Raw genomic sequence first — 11,820 nt, 5'->3', positions numbered from 1 at the left:
ATCGCTGGGTGTGACCCAAAAAGCAAAAAAAAAAACAAACGTCATAATCTAAAACTTCTCTATTTATTTTTGGCTTGGGGGCCACAACTGGCAGGGCACAAAGCTAACTCCTAGTTCTGCATCCAGGGATCACTCCTGTTGGGCTCAGGGAATCTTGTGGGCTTTAGGGGCCAAACCACACTTGGCCATGTGCAAAGCAAGCACCTTACCCACTGTACCATCTCTGCAGCCCTGACTTGTTCTTTGACTAACCAAGCAGATGTGTTACAGCATACAGATTTGAGTGAATTTGTGAAACTATTAGTTATGCTAGGAAAGTAACATGTCAGGATTACCAAGCCTACTGGTTGGATGTCATGAGAAACGAATGGTTCTCAAAGTTAATGTAACTAGGTTGAACTAAACCCATTGGAAAATTCCTTACCAAATTAATCACTGCATATGCAGGTATCACTGTATCACTGTCATCCCATTGTTCATTGACTTGCTCAAGCAGGCACCAATAAAGTCTCCATTGCGAGACTTGTTACTGTTTTTGGCATATCAAAATCTATAAATGCAAATATAGACTGTCATGCAATAAAAGAAAATTTATATTTTCTTGTTCATCCCTTAACGTTGAATGTCAATGAGAAAACTCATTGTAATAGTAGGAAGAAAAAGGTGTTTTGTCAACATCTATTTCTCTAGAAATTTGAGTGAATTTTTGGTTCACATTTATTCCTAATCTGAACTATAACCCTAATCCCATAATCATGATGCTAACCTAATCTTAAACCCTAACCCCAATCTCAACCCTAATTCCAGTAAATTTTTTTAGATGAATGCCATGGGAATGAATAACACAATTGAGTTATTGTAGAACAGGAATTGCATGTGTGAACAAAGAGTTGAGGAAGAGTGAAAAAAAATTATGAGTCAAAGGAATGTAATTCTTTGTGAAATATTATAAAATTTAAAGAAATCTGGGGCCAAAAACCGGAAACACATATTTATCTTGGTGCAGAGGATAGATACAAGAGGATAAAATTGAAGTCTGCTCTAGGACTGGGTTTCATAGTATGAACTGTCTCCCATCAATCCAGTCTTCAATGGGAGGGGCAGAGTCCAAAGTAGACACCTAGCCAGGCAGTCTTCCTGAATCTCTCTGATGTTTAATCTTATAGTTGAGAAATAGCAAACTGATGAGTTTAGCCATAAAATCACCCAATGGCATGACAGCTATGCTGGGTCCCACCCAGACTGAGGTATATAAAAGACCCTGTGCAGGGTCACTGGGCAGACTGAAGTCACTCACTCTCCTCCTCTACCCAAGGACAACCTCAACAACCAGCACCATGTGTGGCTACTACGGAAACTACTATGGAGGCCGTGGCTATGGATGCTGTGGCTATGGCGGCCTGGGCTATGGCTATGGAGGCCGTGGCTATGGATGCTGTGGCTATGGCGGCCTTGGCTATGGCTATGGAGGCCGTGGCTATGGATGCTGTGGCTATGGCGGCCTGGGCTATGGCTATGGAGGTCTGGGCTGTGGCTACGGCTATGGCTCTGGCTCTCTCTATGGCTGTGGCTATGGATGTGGCTCTGGCTATGGCTCTGGCTTTGGCTACTACTACTGAGGACGCCATGGAAGATGATGATCTGTCTCTACACCAGGACCTTGGCATTAACCATTACTGAACCCCATGTATTTTGACCTTTGCTGATGACTCACCTTCTGATCACCTTCAATCTTTCTATTATTAATATTTTGCTCAAAACAAGGGGGGAAATCCTGAACTTAACCCTCAGCAATACTCGGTGGTCTCATTTGGAATGAGGCCGTCAGCATTCTGTGTCTTAATTCTCCTGTTAGAGTCTTTTCCCAGTTTTTCTAATAAACCTGTTGAATCTCCAATGATAGATGTGTTTTCTTTTTCTCTTAAAGGGTATATTATACTTCCTCTTATGACACAACTGTGGTTACTTAAGTATGGTAGGGGAGGGATAGAGGTGTGTCCTATAGAACAGGGTGAAAATATATTGATGCTTTGGTGATTGGGATGCTGTAGTAAAATTGTACCCCTAAAAAATTGTCATGTATACTCTATATGTGGCTGACCCATGTTAGATTCCTCCGTCCCTCTCGGAGAGTCCGGCAAGCTACCAAGAGTATGGAGCCCACACGGCAGAGCCTGGCAAGCTACTCGTGCATATTGGATATGCCAAAAACAGTAACAATAAGTCTCTCAATGAGAGACGTTACTGGTGCCAGCTTGAACAAATTGATGAGCAACGGGATGACAGTGACTCTATACATCAAAGTGACCTCAATATATTATAAATATAATGGAAAATATAATGAATGCAGTCTTTCGTCTTTATCTCTTGGACTAAAGAAACTATTATTTAGCACATATCTTTTTTTTTCACTCAATTTTAGTTTCTCTAATCATTTTAAATTTGCATCACAAAAATGGTAATCATGTAGTCACTACTTTTATCATAAAGTTGTGATAATATATGATATAGTGTTCTACCCCACACTCGTAAAATATATATATATATACATATATATTTAATAGTGTGAGATTTAGTTTCCACTCTGTGATAAGTCTATAACTTTGGGCAAATTGTATCTTCTTTTTAATTTTTTTCCAACAAAACAGACTGTTAATTTTTTTAATTTAAAATTTTAAAATATATCTTCTTTTACTTTGGTATTCTTTTATAAAAATTACCACACACACTGAGAGATATTTATGATGATTTAATGCTAAAATATGCAAAGGACTTAGAATGTGCCTGAAATGTAATAAATTTAATGTTATTTGCTAATATATGTGTAAATTGTTCTCTGTTTATACATAAACATTCTGCTCACATTGACTGGTATTAGTCATGAAATTCTTATGACAAAATGCTGTATAAAATTTTATAATTGGTAAGACTGTGGTATAAATACAGGTAGATGTAATGAAAACTTTCCAGTTAGAACTTCAGTGAAAGTTCTTTACATCTTCCTCTATTTTCTGTCTTTTCTATTTTCACAAACTTTATTTGTGAAATTCTTACTATCCAATTCCTATTCAGTATCAGATCTAGAATGTGTTTGAAAGTCTCTTCCGTATTTGTATTACTTCTATTTATTACAATGTGCTCCAGTTGTAACAATTTCTGAGTTTGTTTCTTGTCTAACCTCAAATCAATATTCATATGTACCTTTAAGTAAATAGCACAGTGGGTAAGGTGTTTGCCTTGCACGGGTTCAATTCCTCCATCCATCTCGGAGAGCCTTGCCCACACGGCAGAGCCTGGTGTATTCGATATGCTAAATACAGTAACAAGTCTCACAATGGAGACGTTACTGGTGCCCTCTTCAACAAATCGATGAACAATGAAACGACAGTGCTGCAGTGCTACTTGTGTCTGCATTCCTGTTATACTTTCAGAAATTACATAGCTCTTAAACATTAGCTAACTTTACGACTGTGTTCATGTTCATGTTTCAGCCCTTTTCTTAAAATATCAGTATTTCCAAAGTAGGGATTCATTCAGAGTTTTCTGCATGCTCTGATTTTCAGTAGCTTGTTATTTTTACACACTTCTATCCTTTTCAAGGATTCTTAAACACAGCCAGTCCCGAGTCAAAAGATTTATTCTTTCAGAATATCTATGTGTTGACATATATGAATCTCTCTCACATAAGCATTTCTTATACGTCATGCAAATTTAAGCAAAAATATATGTTTTTCTTGCCTAATTAAGAATATCCATTACTCTCAAGGAAGAGTTAATAAATATGACATGAAGAACTAGTCATTTTTCATAGCACGTAAAATTTTTTTATGAACATTTGGTTGATGCTCCACTTTAATTCTGCCTGTTGTCTCCCTACATGAAAACTTTTATTTTATGACAAATTCTATGCTATTGCATTTGCTTCACCTCGCACCCGCCCCCTCCTACTTTGTAGATATGTCAACTAACAGTGCAGTGTCCTGGGAGATACTGTTGGTGTCTCTGCCCTCTTTCTCTGCATTAATCATTCCAGTCATACTGCTGGCAACTTGCTCTAAGACTCAGCCTCAGAACGAAGGTTTAATCTCTGCCAGAAGCAAGGATTGATAGCCAGGAAATGGTCTCCCTTGCTTGATTAAACGAATAGTAGCTATCCCTAAACACACAACGCACAACTTTAAGCACAAGAGCACACACTCCACAAACAAATTTGCATTTGTTCACACAAAGAAGTGCTGGAGTTAAGTAGGTGAAAATGAGATTTTAAAAATACATGTGTAGGAATTTAAAAGAATGTAAAATAGCAAGTTAGAATTTAGTATAATTTAAGAGTATATTTACAAATGTAGCGTTCCATGTTGTATTTCTGTCTACTATGCTCGACTGATTTCTAGAGTTGATTTTTCTGAAAACAGAAAAGTTCACAATTCTTTTACTTAGTCAGTGTATTCAACTGTAACACTCAGAACAGTTACAGATATATAATGATAATAATGAAAGTAATGACGTTGATGTAATTTCCCTATATTTCTACAATATGGGGTATATTTTACCCAGTGCTTATTTGATGCAAAATCTTAATAGTTTTCATGAAAATTTTGCTTTGCTATTATTTTAAGCTAATAAATAACAGACTGAACTTCCGATTAGACTATCATATTAGTATAGAAATTAAAAATAATATCATAAAAATGAGTTCATAAATCTAGTAATAGCTAATTTCTTATTCCTGACTAGATTCATGATAGTCATTTGAAACCATGTGAAAAGAATTTAATGTTTTTTAAAAGTTAGAACTTTAAGAAGTATTAATGAGAAATGAAAGTTCAATTTTCTGAGTCTGGTGATTTAATTTCACACTTTTTGAGCTTTGTCAAAACATACACACACACGTGCACACACACACAAGGGGATCTGGAGAGATAGTACAGAAGGTTGAGCATTTGCCTTGCTTGTGGCTGACCTGATTTCAATCCCCAGCATCCCATATGGTCCCCTCAGGCACCATCAAGAGTCATTTCTGAATACAGAGCCAGGTGTAACTTTAGAGCATCACCAGGTGTAACCTAAAAAGAGAACAAAACAAACAAACAAACAAACAAGCAAAAACTCACATAAAGGCTAGTGGTAAATTTTTTATTTTTAGTAGTATATCATATCTTGCATAGAAATTAGAGCTCCTAAATGGAACAATAAGTTTGAAACAGCTCGTTATACGTGGAGACCTTCAGTGTTCTGTTGAGTGTCAATAAAAAAGAAAGTTAAATTATTATTTGCTGGGAACAGGTAAAAATTTTCAATAAAAATGCTATTTAGTGCCATAAAGACTGGCTACAAGAAGGTAATTTGAAGATCTCACAAGCAAAGCATTGAGGATGAGACAATAGATTCTCATTAATGTTCCACTGAGTGGTTTAAATATGGTTAAACGAAGCAGATCGCCTCACTGCTTATAAAGCCATGTTTCAAATTGAGAGTAAACCAGTTACTCAAGAGTGTTCCTGCAAATCAATCAGTGGTATGAGCAGATGTACTGAACGCCATCTACACTCAAGGTATATACACCCTCTGCAGGGGGAACTGTTCATACTGCAGTGACCGTTCTACTCTGCTACTCTACCCCAGGACAAACTCGACCACTTGACCTGTGTGCGACAGCTCCTCCAGAAATTATTACAGAGGCTATAGCTACAGATGCTGTGGCTATGGGGGTCTGGCACATGGCTATGGCTCACGTTGTCTCTGTGGTGGTTGTTATTGAAGAGGGTCTCATTATGTTTTTTTTTTTATTTTGCTTTTTGGGTCACACCCGGTGATGCACAGGGGTTACTCCTGGTTCTATACTCAGGAATTACTCCTGGGGGTGCTCAGGAGACCATATGGGATGCTGGGATTCGAACCCGGGTCGGCCGCGTGCAAGGCAAACGCCCTACCCGCTGTGCTATCGCTCCAGCCCCTGAAGTGGGTCTCATTATGGATGTGACTGTCGAGATGACCCTGGATTTGGCTGCTATTATAAAGACTCTTCTCTGAGCCTTCACTTAATGGTTCAGAAATCTTATCTTTACTAGTTTCCTTTCACAATCTCACAACAAATTTCAGATACAATTTGTTAATGGGTTGATATCTGCATAGGAGCCACGGGTAAATATTTGTGCGTCATCATCATCATCATCATCATCATCATCTTGTTGATCATCGAACATCTCGAGTGGTCTCAGTGACATCTCCATTTGTCCTAGCCCTGAGATTTTAGAAGCCTCTCTTTACTCGTCCTTTCCAATGGTGCCATATTGGAGGCTTTTCCAGGGTCAGGGAAATGAGCCCCAGCATTGTTACTGATCCATTTGCACATATGGATCAGAATAGATGTTTAATATATACATAGATATTTTATATATCTATACATGAATATATCATATACATACATGTATGAGAATATGTATTTTTCCCTGTGAATTCATGTTTTTTATATCTTTTTATATCAACATATTTGTATAGCTTTTATTTTTATAATTTTATGGAACTTTCCCTCTGCTTTTCTATTAAATTTTTAATTTTTTAATTTTCCAGGGAAAAATATGATCTTATCTTTGTAGTTATTTCTGGCCCACATATGCCTGTACTCGGGGCTTATTCCTGACTCTTAATGCGGCATCACTGCAGACAGACTTGGGGGGCCCCTATGTGGTTCTAGGAACTGAATCCAGTCTTGACTACATTAAAAGCAAGTGTCCTACCCATTGTACTCCAATCCTCCATCTGGTTTTATTTCTACTTATTATTTGTATTTTGCTTTTAAAAATTGTTGGTAGAGTAACAGTTTTATTTGGAAAATAAGGTTTGTTCAATATTTGTCTTTTGCTATCAGTGTCTCTCTTTAAGTCTATTAACAATTGTTTTAAGTATTTTTCTGGACCCTCTTAGGTACATTTAGGAGTATTTGTTCTTCCTGATGCACATTATCCCTTGATTATTAAAATTGACTTTCTCTGTCTCTTGTAACATTCTTCAGCCTGAAGTCTATGTGGTCCAGTATGAGTATGGTCATTCTCCCTGTTTAGAGCGGGTTGTTTGCTTGCAGAATTGTTTTCCAGTCTTTGGCTTTGAGTCTATGTTTGCTTTGACTGTTCAGATGTGTTTCTAGCAGACAGCAGTGTTGGGTTCAATTTTCTAACCCATCCTGCTACTTTGTGTCTCTTAACTGGTGTTTCATTGAGATGGAGAGAGATAATTGTTATGGGGTTTTGTCCCATCTTCCTGAAGGAGGTTGGTGTATTTGAGGGGCTTGTCTTGTCTTAAAGTAGCCTGTTTAGTCCTTCTTATAACAATGATTTTGAATCTATGAAGTTCCTGAGCTGTTTTATCTGTGAAGATGTATTGTTCCTACAAATATGAATGAGAGTCCAGCTGGGTAAAGTATTCTTGGTGAGGTGTTCATTTTATTAAGTTTTTTTTCACCACATCCCAGCACTGTCTTCCGACCCAGAGAGTTTCATCTAATGAGTCTTCTGTGAGTCTTAAGATGCCCTTTGTAGGTAATTTCCTTCTTTGACCTTGCTGGTTTCAATATTCTATATCTATGGTTTTCATTATTCTGATTAGGATGTGTCTTGAAGTATTTTTATGGATTTCTTTTAACTAGAACCCTTTGGGTATCCTGGATCTGGATGGCTGCACTCTTCAGCCCTGGGATCTTTTTGGTAATGATGGCTTTCACGGTTGCTTTCCATCAGGGTTTCCTTCCTGCCATCTGGTAATCCAGTGATTCTTAAATTGTTCTTAAATTCATCCACGTTCTCTCTTGTCATCTGTCGATTTATTTTGAGGTCTGGAGATTCTCTGCACCCCATCTTAGAACTCCCTGATTCTGTCTTTGGCAGCTGTTACTCTGTTGTTGAGACATTCCAGTTTTTCATTTCACATCCACATTTTTCAGTTCTGTCATGTCTGTTTGCATTGTTTGTGTTTTCCTCACTTCTGCTCTCAGATCTTCTTGTACTTTATTGGTGGTATGTTTCACTGTTTCTTTGAGTTTCTTGGGCATCCTTAATAGTTCCATTCTAATTCCTTGTCAGAGAGTTTATATAGTTAATTATTACTGGTTGGGTCATCTGGGTTGACATTTTTGCTCATTAAACCTGTTGGGTTTCTGTGTTGCTTTACCATTGTGATCTTTGCAGTTTATTGACAATGACTTTGGAGGGAAGGAAACGTATTCCAAGTTGACAGAACAAATACTCCTGCTTCAGTTGCCTTCTGAAAAATGATGTACAGGCCCAGAGAGATAGAACAGTGGTTAGGGCACGTGCTTTTCAGTGGCTGATCTAAGTTTGATCCCTGGCATTCCATAAGGTCCCCTGAGCACCTCCAGAATTAATTCCTGACTGCAGAGCTAGGAGTAACCACTGAGCATCACCGGGTGTGGCTCCAAAGAAAACAAAAACAGGTTCATCACAAGGATTCCTAGAGAGAAAAAAATTCCTGTCTGTATTCACTCAACAGAGAAACCTGAAGCTTTTGCTCATCCAAATACCAACTCTAGCATGCAATTCAACCATTTGTATTCTCCGAGATCACACTAATACAAAGCAGGAAATACAGACACAAAAGTATTTTTAATGGAAACTGTCCATTAAAAGCCTTGGGTCTTTTTTTAATATATAATTTCATTCACTTGTGCTCTACATTTATCATGATTTTTTTACTTTCTCTTAGATGTCAGGGACTGGAGCGACAGCACAGCGGGTAGGGCATTTGCCTTGCATGTGGCCAACCTGGGTTTGATTCCTCTGTCCCTCTAGGAGAGCCCAGCAAGCTACTGAGAGTATCCTGCCCGCAAGGCAGAGCCTGGCAAGCTACCCATGGCGTATTCAATGTGCAAAAAACAGTAACAAGAAGTCTCACAATGGGAACATTGCTGGTGCCTGCTCGAGCAAATCGATGAACAATGGGATGATAGTGCTACAGTGCTATTCTTGTACTCATCATTGTTTTTGTGTTTTGGGGGAGCAATGCTGATTGGGGTAGGGGCTAATGGATGGTTGGATTAATGTAATTTGGGTGGTCAAGATGCCCCAATGAGTTCTGAATAAGAGACTAATTTGTGGTTCTAATGGGATCGGATGGGTTAAATTGACTTGAGGCTGCTAGGGTTCTAGGGAGACCACGCCCCCCCCTCTTCTTCCCCCCCCCCTTTAACATACAATGTCTGAATATTAGAGCCTAGCAGATTGCACCAATAGTTTGGAGCCGCATGCTGCCCAATATTTGTCTTTTTTGCTGTATGACTTACTAGTTTTCTACTTCAAAAATAACTGTGTCCTTTCCTGTATGTAATATAGAGGGAGATATATTTTTACCTGGAGCGATAGCACAGAGGTAGGGCATTCACCTTTCGTGGGGTCGACCCGTGCTCGATTCCTCCGCCCCTCTCGGAGAGCCAGGCAAGCTACCGAGAGTATCGTGCCCTGCATGACAGAGCCTGGCAAGCTACCTGTGGCGTATTGGATATGCCACAGATAGTAAAAATAAGTCTCACAATGAGAGACACTACTGGTGCCCGCTCGAACAAATCGATGAGCAACGGGATGACAGTGACAGTGACATTATAATTTCATCTCTTTATATTTTTGATTTTATATATTGGTTTTATAATTGACACAGCCTTTCAGTTGCTGTCTCAGTTGCTTCCCATCACAGCTGAAACTTGGCATGTTGAGCTGAAGTCCAGCTACCCTTAGAGGACCACATGAGTGCTAATATTGCCAAAGATTTTCATTTATGGGGCACAGGAAAGATATATGGGATCATTTCTTTTCTCCCTTTCAGGATTTTGCCAAATGCATTGTGCAGAAATCCCTATACTATTTCCCTCCACCAGAATCCAAACTGAGCCCCAGTCTTACATAAACTTAGTACTCATAATTCCTGCCAACCATTGGGATCAGAAAGAAAAATTATATTTATAAGTGGAAGGGAAAGTAATAACATGGTTCAGACTATTCAGTTGTACCATTTAAAAGATTTAGAATCTGTAATAGACATGCATGAGGTCAATATTTTAACAAGATATTTGACATAATTTTGATAAGTTATCCTGGATGGGAAATATTTCAGGCTAAGAATATATTATATTCACCGAACAAAATATAGGGATTCTTTCCTTTAGACTTTTGGTTTGTTATTTGGCTTTGCTATTTATAATATATTCAGCCATGAATTAGAGACAGAAATCACAACGGTATGAATTTTTTTCCAGGCTACTCTTTCCTACTGAAAAAGCAAATGACAACAACAAGTAACAATCCCTCAAAGTTCATAGCAAAATCTAAAGACTCACAACATAATATTTTAAATGTCCAGAATTAAAAATAATAACCTGGCATAAAAAAACAGAGATTGTTATAAAATTTGAAAGTTTAAAACAGATAAGAATTATTTCCTCCCAGCTTATCCCCTTCCTTACGGTTACGTAAGTCTATGTATTGTCCCTCAGAAAGCAACAGGACATGTGTCATGCTTCCAGCCAGTGGAGTGACAGGGCATTACTATTACCTGCAATGAGCATTATTTTCATGACCATATCACAGATCACAAGACCCATAGGTTTTCCATACTCTCATGTTTGATAAAGGTAACAGCTCTGATTGAAATATCAATGGACAGTTCTACTTGGGAAAGAATTCAAAGCAACCTCAATTTAGCAGCCAGCAATAATCTGATACCTTCGGTCCCATAACCTGTAAAAAGCTAAACATCCATATGGATTAAGTAATGAATCCTTCCCCAGCCAATCCATGAGACAAAACCAAGACCCAGCTGTCACCTTCAAAGATTGCAAGAAATTCTTGAGCTGAAGGTTCAGAACCATTGGGCTGCTATATAAATCGAGAGAAAGCATGTGATAATCAGGCATTTTCTACAGTTGCTTTTGGTAATATTGATAGAAATTATGGAAATCAACCTTAAATGCTTGGGCAAAGAATTTTTTAAGCAGTTATTATTATCATGATAATGGGATAAAGATCAAGTGAAAAAAGAAAATAGATATATTTCATATGCTTCACAGCGAAATGTAAATAGTAATATAATCACATGGTAATTTTGCATCTAAACTTTCCAAATACTAAATGAGAAGAAACAATTGTAATGGTTCTCTAGTGGAGTTGAGATGTCAGTAGAGTTGAGAATGTAATGATGAACCAATACAAATGATGAGCATTAAAAAAATCAAGAAAATAGAACTTTAAATATGAATAGTTTCAAATTAACAGGATGTACCAAAATTTAAATGTATTGGATGATGGAGTCTCATATGGAGAAGGAAAATAAATTGGCACATAAATTTGTCACTGTCACTGTCATCCTGTTGCTCATCGATTTGCTCGAGCAGGAACCAGTAACGTCTTCATTGTGAAACTTGTTGTTACTGTTTTTGGCATATTGAATATACCATGAGTAGCTTGCCAGGCTTTGCCATGGGGGTAAAATACTCTCGGTAGCTTGCCGAGCTCTCCGAGAGGGCACATAAATATTTGAAGAAATAATTGTTGAAAAACTCCAGCTTTGGTAAAAGTCATAAATGAATGGTCAAGAAATTATAAGTATCAGTTAGAAAAAAGCTAAAGTAAAAATATGTTCATATTACATAAGCTTCTGCTCACCATAAAGAGAAAAATTCTTTATTTAGGGATGAAGTCTCTGAAGCAATGCCTAGGGGTCCCTGTGGGTGGGGTGATTCACTCTCAGTGATATTTGATCAACTGGCTGAATGCTTCAGTGCTTGGGACCCCCAAGACTCACCCAGGGGGCTCAGTG

The 11,820-nt window shown here is 38.0% G+C and overlaps 1 protein-coding gene across 1 annotated transcript; it reads left to right on the top strand.

Annotated features, from left to right (window-relative positions):
• Nucleotides 1–1,214: 1,214 nt before the first annotated feature.
• On the top strand, nucleotides 1,215–1,619 carry LOC105943358 (keratin-associated protein 6-5-like). Its single transcript, XM_012935096.2, has one exon. The coding sequence runs from the start codon at nucleotides 1,215–1,217 to the stop codon at nucleotides 1,617–1,619; it is 405 nt and encodes a 134-aa protein (XP_012790550.2).
• Nucleotides 1,620–11,820: the final 10,201 nt, after the last annotated feature.

Source organism: Sorex araneus, chromosome 2, assembly GCF_027595985.1.
Source record: "Sorex araneus isolate mSorAra2 chromosome 2, mSorAra2.pri, whole genome shotgun sequence".
NCBI lineage: Eukaryota > Metazoa > Chordata > Mammalia > Eulipotyphla > Soricidae > Sorex > Sorex araneus.
Note: the sequence above shows the minus strand (reverse complement) of the source record. Positions and strands in the feature narration are given on the sequence as shown.

Excerpts from the sequence above, each read along its gene's own strand:
- LOC105943358 (XM_012935096.2), top strand. The coding sequence starts at position 1,215 with ATGACAGCTATGCTGGGTCCCACCCAGACTGAGGTATATAAAAGACCC.